The sequence below is a fragment of the Hoplias malabaricus genome, chromosome 15 (assembly GCF_029633855.1).
Source record: "Hoplias malabaricus isolate fHopMal1 chromosome 15, fHopMal1.hap1, whole genome shotgun sequence".
Classification (NCBI taxonomy): Eukaryota; Metazoa; Chordata; class Actinopteri; order Characiformes; family Erythrinidae; genus Hoplias; species Hoplias malabaricus.
In genome coordinates, this window is record NC_089814.1 from 36,277,741 (window position 1) to 36,293,624 (window position 15,884).

General features: G+C 47.9%; 2 protein-coding genes across 3 annotated transcripts in view; one reads left to right on the forward strand and one right to left on the reverse strand.

Annotated features, from left to right (window-relative positions):
- Positions 1-286: 286 nt before the first annotated feature.
- On the forward strand, positions 287-5,861 carry gpr185a (G protein-coupled receptor 185 a). Of its 2 annotated transcripts, none has more exons than XM_066645924.1 (2): positions 287-420; positions 755-5,861. In XM_066645924.1, exon 2 carries the CDS (start codon positions 790-792, stop codon positions 1,783-1,785), a length of 996 nt encoding a protein of 331 aa, XP_066502021.1. In that variant the 5' UTR covers positions 287-420; positions 755-789; the 3' UTR covers positions 1,786-5,861. The 2 variants fall into 2 exon arrangements, with proteins under 2 accessions (XP_066502021.1, XP_066502022.1); XM_066645925.1 differs by having other exon boundaries at positions 295-420; positions 752-5,861.
- A 4,917-nt stretch (positions 5,862-10,778) lies between these two features.
- The window catches only part of si:ch73-362m14.4 (actin-binding protein WASF3), a 25,824-nt gene continuing 20,718 nt past the window's right edge, over positions 10,779-15,884 (reverse strand). Inside the window, exons 7-9 of the mRNA XM_066646728.1 lie at positions 14,736-14,987; positions 13,837-14,219; positions 10,779-13,267 (exon numbers count right to left, since the gene is read on the reverse strand). Coding sequence (XP_066502825.1) covers positions 13,110-13,267; positions 13,837-14,219; positions 14,736-14,987 — 793 coding nt within the window. The 3' untranslated portion in view covers positions 10,779-13,109. The remainder of the gene's footprint in view (positions 13,268-13,836; positions 14,220-14,735; positions 14,988-15,884) is intronic.

Genomic DNA, 15,884 nt, shown 5'->3' on the forward strand with positions numbered 1-15,884 from the left:
GGGGGGCGGGGGGAGCGGGAGGGGTTTCTTGACGTCAGCAGTGAGAGTCATTCTGCACGGACCAATCAGAGGGAAGCGCCCGCGCGCCGCTGTCTGCCAAACGCCAACGGTATTAGAGGAATGACAACCCAAGGCTGACGACCCCCCCCCCCCACCCCCCAACACACACACACACACCCCACCCCAGCCTTCCCCAGCAGCACCGAGCCCCGGGTCAGAGAAACCAAGTCAGACCAATCGATAGCGCGCGAGAAGAGACGGAACATGAAATCCACTGCGGGGGGGATGCGCCTCGAGAGCGTCTTCCCGTCACCTGCGGAGGGAGCGGGAGATGGTGGACTCTCCTGTTGGAGGAGATCTTTGTCTGCATCGTGCCTTCACTGAGCGGGGGAGTCTCTCCGGAGCGTCGTTCAAACCGCGGTAAGTGTCTCCGCTTCTCCTCATCCACAAAAATGTCTTGCACCAGTTTTTTTTTAGAGCGAGGCTGGAGATAAAATTGGAAGGGGCTCTGGAAACGGCACACACACCTCCAGTCACCACCGCTTTGTCCTTAATGGACGATAAGACCGACCCCTGCCCACTCACCAGCCCCCCACCCCCTTACTGCTGTTATAATGGGGCACAGACACTGATTAAGAGTTTGCTTAAGTTGTTTTCCTTTATTCTCATCTCATTCACGACTCCTTCTCTCTCCCCCTCCCCTTCTCTCTCTCTCTCTCTCTCTATTTTTATTTCTCTCTTACTCTCTCAGCAGTGTTTCATCCTCTCCGTCTTCATGCCTCGGCAGCCATGAGTGACCCTCTCAACCCTAACGCCACCTCCTCCTCCGGCAACGTTTCGGATGCGTCCGAGGTGAGGAACGCCTCCTCGGCTCCGCCCACTGGCCCAGGCTCCACCCCAGTGCCCTTGAACCCTTGGGACGTGGCCCTGTGCGTGGCAGGTACGCTGGTGTCCTGCGAGAACGCTCTGGTGATCGCCCTGGTGGCCCAGTCTCCCTCCCCGCGAGCCCCTGCCTTCGTGCTGATCGCCAGCCTGGCGTTGGCGGACTTGTTGGCGGGTTTGGGGCTTGTGCTGAACTTCGCCGTGGCCTACTCCACGTCGGAGCCAGGCGCCGCCTCGCTGATTTCCGCCGGCCTGCTGATCTGCGCCTTCTCCGCGTCCGTTCTCAACGTGCTGGCCATCACAGTGGACCGCTACCTGTCTCTGTACGGAGCGCTGACATACCACACGGAGCGAGCTGCCGCCTTCACCTACGCCGTGCTGGTGCTGGCCTGGGTCACCAGTGCTCTGCTGGGCTCTCTGCCCGTGCTGGGTTGGAACTGCTTGGAGGACGAGGCCACGTGCAGCGTGTGCCGACCGGTCAACAAGAGCAACGCGGCGGCCCTGGCCGTCTCCTTCCTTCTGGTCTTCGCCCTCATCCTGCAGCTGTACCTACAGATCTGCAAGATCGCCTTCCGCCACGCGCAGCAGATCGCCATCCAGCGGCACTTCATGAGCGCCTCTCACGCCTCCTCGGCCGCTAAAGGGGTCAGCACGCTGGCCGCCATCCTGGGCACACTGGCCCTCTGCTGGGTGCCCTTCGCTATGTACTCGCTGGTGGCAGACACGCACTACCCGCCCGTCTACACCTACGTCACCGCCCTGCCAGCCATCTGCAACTCTCTTATCAACCCCGTCATCTACGCCTTCAGGAACCCCGACATCCAGCGCTCGCTGAGGCTCGTCTTCTGCGGACGCCTGCCCCACGGCTTCGCGGCGAGACCGAGGACGCCTAGTGACGTGTAGGGAGAGATAACCGGTGGGGCACCTTACTTCCTGAAAGGCACAGACAGTCTTAGTGAACAAAACCACTCTAAAGCACCCTTAAAGCACACACTGAAGAAGGGATCCGCATATTGTAACCCGTGGGGAGTCTCGTGTTTGGTGTCTGGGTGTAGTAACCTGTCCAATCACGGTAACGCTGTGCCAATGTGTCCGTGTCTTTTTTGTAATGTCTTTAACGTTGAAGTACGGTGATGCCCGTAGTCTACTTACGTTACCGTAGTAACGGAGGTGGGGGCGAAGATAAATGTAGCGTGGATCCTTCCTTTTGGTCAGTTGCCTTTAAGCACTGTGAGATGCCAATGAGGCTTCCCCCAGGCTGTCACTGAATCTGATGGATGACAGAGAAAGGCCATGAATGTTAAACCCAAATGCTGGCTGTTAAAGGAACACTAGGTAGCGTTTTTACCCACGATTCACGGCTTCAAAATCATTGTGATGCTCCACCGACCTGTAACAGGGAGAGTAGAGCCTCTGTCGTAGATACTAGCGCTGCAGAAGCTGCACTACGTTACTAGGTTTTGGAGGATGGTAGGAAGCCACCCCCTCCCTCTCTACTCCCAATTGATTTGAGGACACTCTGCAACTGTAGGGGGAGCCCAGGAGCAAAAATACCAGACCTTACCTAGTGTTCCTTTAAGTTCCGATGTTTTGCTTTCTTCCCAACTCAGGTTGAGACTGAGACAAGGGTTCAAATTGGGGGTGCAGGGTTAGGACGGGGTGGAGTGGGGTCATACCTTGCACATTGAGGTCTTCCCAGATCTCTGCCACAATTGGAACCCTCACTGAGACTCGCACTCAGAGGATGTTAAGGACACTGCACCGTTCATGAACAACAGAGTACAGTAATAACTGATAATAATTTGAATAAGAACAAACAGGTTTATGTACAGAACCTTTCCTCACAGCTCTGTCCCCAAAGTTTTCCTCTAGAGTGCACTCAGCTCATGAATCATGCTGCACAGCGCTGTATAAGGGACGACACAGGAGGGGAAACGGCCGCAATACATGTTTCTGGTGCACGTATTCCATCAGAGTATCAGCTATCACTCAGACAGCGCCCTTCACGTCATAAGTCCTTAGTGGGACACATTTAAAAGTAGATCTCTTGCCTGTACTTTTCAGCACTTTTGTCTTTGTGTTCAACGACTTATCGTGGATGGTGACCATTTTCTGGAGAGTAGCAGGTTAGCAACCATTACATTCCCTTTCTCAGCCCCTCAAACCTGCGGAACGAGAGCTACAGACCGTGACATCGGCTGCACAGTGCTGGCCACACCCTTGTCCCAGAGGCTACACTTGTGGTTTAACTGTTATACAACTGTTTGCTTTACGTAGATTGTACCAAAGTGTGTCAAACTCTCGGCTTCTTCCCAAATTCAGACGCATCCAAAATACAGCAGGTAAAAGTGAGTGTAATCTGATTTTTCTCTTCGGCAGTTCACACTGGTTATATAAAGTGACCTACATCTGACATCAGTGTGAACATCGCTCTGACATCACGCTCTTAAAGTGACACTACACCGACCTTTCCTTTCAAAATGAGTCTGAAAACCAGGGTTATACCTTTAAAGACGTAAAAGAGTATTGAAGCACGACCTGTTGCTGGGTCTCTCGTTTTTTACTGTTTCCCTGATTCACGTTTAAGCAGCGCTCACGGCGACACGAACAATATCACATGATAAATCACGGCTAAGAAAGAAGTTTTCTCGTGTTTGTTTAGAAAAGCATTTAAACCCGTGTCCCACAAGGTTTATTCTCTTATATAAAGTGAGAGGAACCTGGATTAAGACGTTTTGAGTTTTTCCTTTCCTCTGTATTTTTTACAAAACATAAATCCTTTGATCGATTTCCACGTCCTAAACTTCCCAAATCAAACGATGTTAAAAACCGACAGAGCTACGGATCGGATAAGGATTGGATCTTTATTCCACCTTAAAAAGTGGCCCAAATTCACACAAACAACGCATTTGTGTCACATCTGAAGAAACTGATCAGATGCTTTGCCTGCGGTGTGAACGTAGCCCATTACAGCTTTGGGGTTAGTGACACTCTCAGTAAAGACCTTTGGCGTTTTCCAACTTGGCTCCAGCTTGTTTTCGCAGTCTGGGCCTAGAGTGAAGTCCCACACCAAATATTGTTTGGTTGACTTCATGGTTCCTCCCAAATTAAGCCCCGGTCACACTGGGTTTTTGCATTTCACTTCTGAAGTGGACGAGGCTGTGAGCAGAGCCAGTCCTCCATTCTGTTTCAGCAGTTTCACATCGGAGCGCTGGTTTTGTAGAAGTGCAACAGAGATAACTGTTGTTAACTCTACTTTTACAGTCACTCTTGTTTGTGTTCCTGTGCACCAGTGATCCACATGAGAAAGTTCATCCGGATCTAAAGGCCAATTTCTAAAGCGACCCAATGCAAAACCTACAGTAAAGTGCCCTACAGTGCCGTGAGCATTTATACGTGTGCCTGCGTCACTGCAAACACACTGCCAAACCACTAGGGCTGAATCACAAATATCTTCCTCCACCCTGTGTAGTGCACGATGTAGTGGTGAAGTAGTAGTATTAGTTTTATAATCTGTGAAGTCCACTATTTAGAGGAATATTTGGAATGTATAATTTACCTAGAGGAATGTGAGTGTGTGTCGCCCTGTGAAGGACTGGCGCCCCCTCCAGGGTGTGTTCCCGCCTTGCTCCCAGTGATTCCGGGTGGACTCCGGACCCACCGCGACCCTGAACTGGATAAGGGTCACAGACAATGAATGAATGAGTTTACATTTGGTGCAAAGGGAGCAACTAATACGTTTCCTGCTTGGTTCCTGTTTCTCGTAGAGAGTTGTTTTTTCTTTTTCAGAGTCTTAAGTATATTCCACTTGTTCTAATTTTTATTCGTACATTCACATCTGAGAAAGTCTCTCGCTATGAGTCTCCCTCACTCTCCACAGCCTGATCCATGGGTTCTATGCATTGTTTATGGTGTAGGTTTGACGCAGAAGCACAGAAGGTTGATTTTTTTTCACCTACATGTTGTGTATATGGATTTCTCCTGTCACAGCGAAGCTCATTTAAATGAATGGAAAAACCCAGTGTGACATTAATGCTGTCCAATTCTTCCAGTTCTTGTTTGACTATGTACAATTCTTACAGTCAAGCAAAGGCCTAGAAGACCCTGATGGTTCCCCTTATCCGCTTTAAAGACTACATTAATCCGAACTGAATTTACTGAGCGTGGTACTGTGGTGGTTCAGGGTGCAGCCACTGCTTTAATCAGAGAAGATGATTAGCATCATTTATCTGTAACGTAAACCACAGATGTGGACTTTGGGACTGGCCGATCTTCATTTTGCCTTACGTGTTCTCAATGGCAATAACGTACCGTACTGTGTCTATTAATCACATCAATGCATAACGGAGTAATAATGTAACATTTTTTCTAACGCTAATAGAGGCAAATAAAACTGCTGTATGCTTGTCATCACATTCGTTCTAACGTAGCCTGCTAGCACGCAAACCTCTGCGAGTGTCGCCGAACACGCGCAGCTCCTTCATCGTATCTCAACAGCCGTGCGTTGGAAGTGTATCTCGTGGTCTGTTGTTGCATGGGCAGAGTCGGTCGACCCTATTCTGCAAATATATCGTTGTCGGTAGATCCACCAAAGAGCTTCAACAGTGTCCATCGTCGGAAGTGGATCGTAGAACTCGCACTATTCCAAATATTCTCGCCGTTGTAAGATGTCAACATGTTTGGACGTACGGTGCCAAGATTGTTCTGTTTCTTTCTGCTGTTCCCAGCCAAGCAGCTGTGATGACCTCGGCTTTGTTGGCGTTTGTAAGCCATTTCTCATTGCCGTTTGTGTTGGAGGTCACCAGTGAATACAGCTATGGAATGTGGCCCACATTTACACCAAACTATATTTTTGTACAGTCCTCTGAATGCTTGACGCCATGCAGTATCTGTAGCTACCTGAGTGTTCATCCGATGTCGGCCTTGGTTTTTGACGCACATTTGAGTGATCTGCATTCAACACAATGCTTTCTTTGAGATGTAAGTACTTTATGATTGTTTCTATAAACATCACATTGCTCACCAATCCCTGTCTGCTTCATTTTTTATGTATAAAATGTTTCAATTGGTAAATGTACATTTAATGTCAATGTGCAGTTTTTGGTCTTTGTACAACATGCGTCCTCCACTTTTAACCCATCAGTGAACACACACACACACACTAGTGCACTAAATAGAACATTCATTCATTCATTATCTGTAACCGCTTATCCAGTTCAGGGTCGCAGTGGGTCCAGAGTCTACCTGGAATCATTGGGCGCAAGGCGGGAATACACCCTGGAGGGGGCGCCAGTCCTTCACAGGACAACACAGACACACACACATTCACTCACACACACACCTACGGACACTTTTGAGTCGCCAATCCACCTACCAACGTGTGTTCCTGTGGGAGGAAACCGGAGCACCCGGAGGAAACCCACGCGGACACAGGGAGAACACACCACACTCCTCACAGACAGTCACCCGGAGGAAACCCACGCAGACACAGAGAGAACACACCACACTCCTCACAGACAGTCACCCGGAGGAAACCCACGCAGACACAGGGAGAACACACCACACTCCTCACAGACAGTCGCCCGGAGGAAACCCACGCAGACACAGAGAGAACACACCACACTCCTCACAGACAGTCACCCGGAGGAAACCCACGCAGACACAGAGAGAACACACCACACTCCTCACAGACAGTCACCCGGAGGAAACCCACGCAGACACAGAGAGAACACACCACACTCCTCACAGACAGTCACCCAGAGGAAACCCACGCAGACACAGAGAGAACACACCACACTCCTCACAGACAGTCACCCGGAGGAAACCCACGCAGACACAGAGAGAACACACCACACTCCTCACAGACAGTCACCCGGAGGAAACCCACGCAGACACAGAGAGAACACACCACACTCCTCACAGACAGTCACCCGGAGGAAACCCACGCAGACACAGAGAGAACACACCACACTCCTCACAGACAGTCACCCGGAGGAAACCCACGCAGACACAGAGAGAACACACCACACTCCTCACAGACAGTCACCCGGAGGAAACCCACGCAGACACAGAGAGAACACACCACACTCCTCACAGACAGTCACCCGGAGGAAACCCACGCAGACACAGGGAGAACACACCACACTCCTCACAGACAGTCACCCGGAGGAAACCCACGCAGACACAGAGAGAACACACCACACTCCTCACAGACAGTCACCCGGAGGAAACCCACGCAGACACAGAGAGAACACACCACACTCCTCACAGACAGTCACCCGGAGGAAACCCACGCAGACACAGAGAGTACACACCACACTCCTCACAGACAGTCACCCGGAGGAAACCCACGCAGACACAGGGAGAACACACCACACTCCTCACAGACAGTCACCCGGAGGAAACCCACGCAGACACAGAGAGAACACACCACACTCCTCACAGACAGTCACCCGGAGGAAACCCACGCAGACACAGGGAGAACACACCACACTCCTCACAGTCACCCGGAGGAAACCCACGCAGACACAGAGAGAACACACCACACTCCTCACAGACAGTCACCCGGAGGAAACCCACGCAGACACAGGGAGAACACACCACACTCCTCACAGTCACCCGGAGGAAACCCACGCAGACACAGAGAGAACACACCACACTCCTCACAGACAGTCACCCGGAGGAAACCCACGCAGACACAGGGAGAACACACCACACTCCTCACAGTCACCCGGAGGAAACCCACGCAGACACAGAGAGAACACACCACACTCCTCACAGACAGTCACCCGGAGCGGGAATCAAACCCACAACCTCCAGGCCCCTGGAGCTGTGTGACTACCTGCTGCACCACCGTGCCTCCATAAATAAAACATACTCTCCCCTTTTCCACAGGTGAACACAGTTCTAGGGCCTTAATAAAAGGTCTGTGACCCGCTTTGATCAAAATTACAGTGGCCCAGTGAGTCCTATCACAACAACATTCGCAAACAATGCAAAAGAAACAAACAAAAGCTGAGAACACAACAGCATTTAAGGAAAATGCAACACAAATCCAAGCGCGAGAACACAAACTACAGAACTACGAACACAGGAGCACTACCTGCATTTTAAGTTGTTAATATCAATTTAAATGATGAAGAAAAAATGTAATCACACACTAGAAGTTCTTTTAAACTAAAATATAGCACCATTCAAAGCCAAAATCAGTACCTGACCTCACTAATGAATGCTGTTGTCACAAATCGCCCTGATATCCTCACAGAAATCTTCCAATATGTGGAGTCTTTTCAGTAAGAGGTGATGGTACCATTCAATGGAGGGACGAACTCTCCCCTCGCAGCGAACCCAGGTCCCTACACTATTAAAAAAGAGGTTTATTCAGTGAAGACAATGGTTCCGTATGGAACCACTGCAAACTTAAAAAATAATTAGCATCTTGAATGGGGTTTTCAGATAGATCTTTCGTAAAGAACCATAATATTTGAGACTGTAGAACCCTACACCAACTGTGGCACCATGCCATGTCACCAAGGTGGGCCCATGTATTATTAGGAGTCTTGCCCATGACTCTTACTGGTGTACCATGGTGTTCCTGTCAGAACTGGCAAAAAAATCCAAAACAAAGCCCTGCACTATTTTCAGCTCACTGTAACAATCCCACAATGCACTGTCATAAGTAGTGTACCACTGATGTACCCTGGTGGATAGTGGATGCCCATAGTACACTGCATTGTTTGAAGATTTGGCAACAGAGAGCAGGAATGTCACACTCATGTTTGTACTGAATTAGGACTCTAGTCTGAGGTACGGCGAAACACTGGCTGTAAAAAAAAAAGACCTCATGGTGGTAAGTAGCTTTCAGAACACACAATAACACACAGCCGTCCCCAGAAGTATATTTCTAATACAATAAATGTATTAGGTTCTTTGTGTTGGAGCTCGTCTCCTGTGTGCGGTTAGACTCCGTGGTTATAGTGGACTGGGGGTAAGATATTTATAGTGTTTATGTGACAGAACCTGCCATTGCACATTAATGAGCGATGAGCTAGTGCCGTATGAGGTAGCGCCTGACATAGTTCACTACTCTCCTGAGTTTCCTATAATAGTGCACTATATACTAACTATATACTACTCAAACACACCTCTAACGTACTGTCAATCAGGGCCAGGGTGAAGTATCATATCCTACTGGTGCCGCAGGTAAAGCCGAGTTTGAAAAACACTTGTGTTCTCCTTTCACGAATTCCTAGTCCCTCATAAAGCCAAGTTAAATGGTAGTGTCCATTCTGTTGGTCGTCAGCTGAGTGTCCAGTGCTCCAGAGGGACTCGGCGGGGAGCTGGCCGAGGCGGCGAGGGCCAGATGGAGCCTCTCTGATGGAGGCCGAGAGTGACGTCACGCCCGGGGAGGGGACCTGTGGACACAAAACCGATTCGACACAGCTCTCGCTCTCTTTCTCTCCCTCCTGTCTGGCTCTGCTTTCTTATTTAGCATGCTAATGCTAAAAATACATTAGGGTCGTTTGGAAGGCGTCGCCCAATCCTCAGTGGACCGATAAGCCTCCTTCAAATCATGCCCAGTTATGAAATCCTTCAGGAAACAAGCCAAAGGCAAAGCTTGGAAAAGAAACATTCATCACGACCCGAGATATTCACAATTTGATCAAAAGGAAGTTGTATTTCTTAAAGTGAAAGTTGTGTGAAGATAATGTCTCTAACAGTTTCATTTTTTCTAAAGTCCTTATTTATCACTGGATTCTGATTGTAATAAACCATGCGGTTTTACCTCAGTGCTGCTGACACCCTTTTAGTCAAACACCTAATTATCCCTGAAGCAGAATTAGCAGCATTAGCCGAAACAGCAGCAAGGTTATGTACCTATGTTTACACAAGACCTTTACCAGTATGGACCTAATACTACAAAGGAATAGTCCAGAAGTTCTCAGCCTGACCTCTGTCTGCTGCAACTGTTTCCATGGACGACTGTGTCAGTGTGTCCCTGTACCTTCTAAAAGAGCAGAACTGATTGATTTAAGCTTGTGGAATGCACATAAATCTTGGGTATTTTGAGTACCATTTATTTATATATGTGCCCTCTGAAGAAACATGTCCGTACTTGTAGCATTCATTCATTCATTCATTGTCTGTAACTCTCATCCAGTTCAGGGCGGCGGTGGGTCTGGAGTCTACCTGGAATCACTGGGCGCAAGGCGGGAACACACCCTGGAGGGGGCGCCAGTCCGTCACAGGGTGACACACACTCACACACTCACACCTACGGACATTTTTGAGTCACCAATCAGTGGAGCAGCTGGTAGTGCCTCTGTCACAGTTCCAGGGACCTGGAGGTTGTGGGTTTGAGGGGACTGGTGCCCCCTCCAGGGTGTGTTCCTGCCTTGTGCCCAGTGATTCTGGACCCACCGCCGCCCTGAACTGGATAAGGGTTACAGACAATGAATGAATAATTTTAAGTGGTATGTTAGCACTAAGATAACAGTTAACAGTAACATTATATTTAATACATATTTAAACTTATTTGCTGCAGTTTTGCAGTGACTTCTTCAGCTTCTTCAGTTTTCCACTGCTGGTAGGTCACAGCTGTGATGTATCCAGGACTTCCAGGAGGCCCAGCGTGATGTTTTCATTTATCAAAAGGTAAGTTTACTCTGTTGATTCCTAATAAACCAGTAGGTGAACTAATGTACAAAGACTCCAGGTCAGCTCCTGAATCCTGGTCCATTATAAACAGATATCACATAGTAACTGAACTCTAGAAAAGACTGGATCATTTTGAGCAGCGTTAGCTTCCAGACAAAATTTTACAATGAAACAAGAGCATTACTAGAATGGTAGTAAATACACGAGTGAACATTAGATATTATTCATGACAAGATTTTTGTCTTCCATTTTATTACCTAGTCATACATGCAATATCATCTATATTTGTATAATTCATATTACAAGCATTGTTACAAAAATCTATACAACAATAAATTGTAAAACACGCCAATACTTTATATGTATATAAATTATAGACTGTAATAACAGATCACGACACAGCGTGTGTGTGTGTGTGTGTGTGTGGCGATGCTTCTCCGCTGTGGAAAATATTATAGCGATGTTTAGGCCTAAAAGCGTATGGAGGCTCATATAAAACACACAGCACAACATAAAAAATAAATGTTAATAGCTCACAGTCTTCCAGCTGGTCACATTCACTTTCACACTCTCACAGTACGTAACACACAGATACACACACACACCCACACCTCAGGTCACTGTTCACACTCTGTTATGTAACTCGGATCATTTATCATTAGCACTACAGAAAAAAAGAAATTAAAAAATTCCATAACAACATTGAGCCTTTCAAAGTCCATTAAAAAACAAACAAAAAAAATAGCCACAGCAAAATCAGGGTTAATATCTATCACAACACTGTCCACGGTCAAACAAAGTGACAAATGAAACACCAGCGCCTTCGGAGCACCGACGAGACGAATGTGCGCTTCTGCACTATGAGCTGCACCGTGTTGATTGTCCAAACCATGCTGAGGACAGGACGCCTGAAGCAGGTGAGAGATGTCCTGGAAATGAATGTATATTGGAAGCAGTACTGTGGCATGCTTCATTGACATTATACAAGTGCATATACCCCGGCTAAACGGACGTTTTTCTTATTTTTTGGTGTGGACTGCAAAGGTTGGAATACACAGTTCATAAATCTCTGGACGAATATAAAAAAAGAAAAGCACAGGACAGTTATCTTTTCCATAAAGGTTTTCTTGGCAAGTTCCAACAAATCAATGCAACCATACATTTGTATTTATGAGCTCTTTTTCACACGCTGTGATAAATGACTTCTGTGCTTACTGCCAACACCTCTCTCCCCCATAACACTGACGTCACCATCTTCCATGCTCTAGCTCTAGCACTAGCAATAGCACTAGCTCTGTGTACTGCTCTCCTCACGGGAAAATGGAGGAACACTTGATTCAAACTTCTTCATTGTTTCATAACTAATATAATACCTCTGTAAAACTGGAGAACTGTTGAACAGAAATGACACAACTTGTGTATAATACATCTCTCATGTCACATGATTTGGAAATGCTAGCTGTAGCTGACGCTGAACGGACCAATAAAAGTCCCCAGTTTATTAGACATTTCTGTTCCATTCAAAAGAGAGATTACGTTTTTAGACGTTTATCAACTGCAAACATAAAATTAGTTTTAGTTCTTTAACTTCTTACTTCACAGATAAAACTATAATAATAATAATAACTGCTCAGAGTTTTCCAGCCTGTGAATCATAGACAAGATGCGCAAGCAACCGAAATGACCCACAGGGGTCAGTGTTTTCTCAGTTAAAACCTGTGATAAGAATTATATATTTTTTATTTTAATGTGGTTTCAGTGTACTGTCCTGGGACTATATATAAATTAAGACTCGTTTCATAACAACCACAAAACATCACTAGTAGCAGGCTGATGTCTAGGGAGGTACAGTAGCTAGTAAATTTCCAGTTCCACCTTAAATGGAAAAAATGTAAAGCAGTTACATTCTTTTGCCTGGAACTACTGCAAAATTTAATGTGGAACTAGAAAGTTCAACCAAATAGCTGCCAAATAAGAAGCTGAATTTAGCTTCATATCACAGTAGAGCTAGGGGTAAGTGATAATATATGATTGTTGTATGTTTCTGAAGGTATCTGATGCTCTAAATTTAACACAAGTCTAGCAGTGCTCCTCTGATATCACTGCAGACTGGCAGAGCTGCCTACGGAGCACCTATGGGGCTTATTTAGTAGGTAGTTTGGACTAAAACTGTGTATAAAATTGGGTAAAATATGTTATTGTTATTGGAAAGTGCTGGAGCTAATTTTGGTCAACAATATTTTAATATATAATGCTATATTTGCAAAAGAATAAAGCTGAGATATGCTTTAATTATGTAATATATTTTAATTTGAATCAAGTAAATCTGCATTTCTTCTTTCAGTTTCCCTACCTTCCGTTTATTCCTTCCTCCTTCTCACGTCCTAAACCTTTCCTCATATATTGCACACACACTCTGTCTTCTTCTCCTTCCTTCTCTTTCTGTCGTTCCTTTTCTTAATTTCACCACATTCTTGAGAGGACCCTCGCTCTGTGTGAGGAATGTGTTTGTGTCTTGGTAATGGGACCTTAGCAGCAGTGTGTACAGTAAAGCAATGCAGTGGAGCAGCTCAGTCAGACCACTCGTTCTCCTCAGGCTCCGACTCCTCATCCGACTCACTGTATTCCACAGCGATACGGCGGGACAGGATGGTGGCCACGTCATTACCCACCGGCTCCTTCTTAGCCTCCTGCTCTCTCTGCTCCTGTACTTTCCGCAGCTGGATGCCTGGAGGAACACAGAAGAATCACAGGACAAACAAGTTAAAGGAGCTACCTGAATGTATCTGAATGGGGTCCTGTGCTAATGCTGTGTTGCAGTGGGAATGCCCCCACAGGTTAGACACACCCTACTCTGAAAGTCTGGGGAGCCTCACCAACCCAGAGTTCCCGCAGTTCGTGTAAAATCAAATAGTTTAGTAGCGCTTCTCTCTATTTGTGTCTCTTTAAAACAGTCGTAGACACAGCGCTGTCCAACTGCTGTGTGTGGACCTGTTTCCATGGCGTTTGGATGCGTAAAATATCACAAAATGTGCTACTATCACTAATAAAGCTGAAATGAAAAGGGGCAGAGGGTTTTCTGAACGTTAAACTGGAACACGCTCAGCACGGGTGTGACGTCACTCCCAGCTCTGACATCTGAAGTAAATGGAGCACAGCATGACTTTAAAAATGACCGCCCGGACTTGGGGGACCCACTCTGTGGAGCGTTAATTGGTTCAATCATAGGCTACAAAATATAGAGGATGCATACTTAAAAACCACAATGTAATTCAAGCAGAAGTCTCCAAGTGTCACCTCTGCGGATGGCGGCCAGCAGGTCGCTGCGAGCGTCGCTCATGGGGATCAGCGGGACCTGACCCTTCCTGGGCAGCGTGGCCTCGCCAGAAGGGTGGGTGGCAGCTCTGGCTGGAGATGGGGCGTGGGTCGAGGGTCCTGGCGGCGGAGGTGGCGGAGCCACTGGTGGCCCACCACTCACTGGGTGGGACGGTGAGGGGACGTAGGCTGAGGGCGGAGCCGGGGGAGGGGACGAGCTGTAGGGGCGGGACAGGGCTGCCATGGTGCCAGGGGCCAAGGTCGGGGGTCCAGTTGTGCTGTCGAAGGCTGTCTGAGCTGAAGGGATCAGCGGGGGAGGAGGAGGGGGTGCAGGAGGAACAAAGTGCTCCGGCATCTGGTGACCACTGTAACGTAGAAGATGGAGAATTACACAGAGAATTGTGTGCGGGAATATTGACCAAAGAAAACTGACCAAATCTTCAAAGTTGTTTACTTCCATTAAGTCCATCACCGGTGGACACCCACAGAACTGAGCCAAATACAATGCTGGCTTCTCATAGACTACACAATCAAATCAGCTTTCTATTCCACCTTAAATGGTGTGGCAGGTACTTGGCGTCTGCAGCACTGTTTAAGGTGGAACAGGACCTCGTGTAGATGTGAAATGTGAGGAATTGGAATAGGTAGCCGCCTCAGTCCGGGTCCTGACCGTAGGCGGCGGTTTGCACTTTTCTCCCTGGTACTTCATATATGTTCCAGGTGAAACGATTTGGAGCGACCGTACCCAACACACACCACAGGTTTTAACAGACCGTCTCATTGGTCTCCACGTATATAAAGTCACTTCCTACCCTCCATCTGCAGTTCACGCAGTGCAAATGGCAAGCCAGTGCAGCAGCAGCACCCATGTGAGACTGTACCTGTAATCTTTGGCGGTAGTGGGTCTTGGGCCGTTGAGGGCGGAATCAGGGGGTGGAGCTCCGTGGTGTTGCTGCACACGGCCTAAAGAGTGCTGCCGAGCAGCGGCGGCGGCAGAGGCAGGAGGACGATAGGCACGGTCCAGAGACTGAGTCTGAGTCGGGCCAGAATCCTTACCATCGGCCCCTGCTCCTCCCATGTCTTGAGGGTGATTCGGACTGGCGGGGTAGGAATGCTCATCTGACATAACAGACCTGAGAGAGGAGGGAAGGAATGAAGACAGACACACATCAATATCAGCTCGTGGAAAAACAGCTTTGAATAAAGGCTTTTTAAAACAGGTTTTTAGTCCTGCGCTCACAAACCTATTTCTAATAAACTGCACAGATATTCACTCTAAAATGTGACAAACTCATTCAGTGTTAGATTCTAGATTTAGATTTTATTATTTACATGAAACTGATACGGTTAGCAAGATCATTTTTTAATTGTTATTGAAACTATTAACACTCCTCACAGACAGTCACCCGGAGGAAACCCACGCAGACACAGAGAGAACACACCACACTCCTCACAGACAGTCACCCGGAGGAAACCCACGCAGACACAGAGAGAACACACCACACTCCTCACAGACAGTCACCCGGAGGAAACCCACGCAGACACAGAGAGAACACACCACACTCCTCACAGACAGTCACCCGGAGGAAACCCACGCAGACACAGAGAGAACACACCACACTCCTCACAGACAGTCACCCGGAGGAAACCCACGCAGACACAGAGAGAACACACCACACTCCTCACAGACAGTCACCCGGAGGAAACCCACGCAGACACAGGGAGAACACACCACACTCCTCACAGACAGTCACCCGGAAGAAACCCACGCAGACACAGGGAGAACACACCACACTCCTCACAGACAGTCACCCGGAGGAAACCCACGCAGACACAGGGAGAACACACCACACTCCTCACAGACAGTCACCCGGAGGAAACCCACGCAGACACAGGGAGAACACACCACACTCCTCACAGACAGTCACCTGGAGGAAACCCACGCAGACACAGAGAGAACACACCGCACTCCTCACAGACAGTCACCTGGAGGAAACCCACGCAGACACAGAGAGAACACACCACACTCC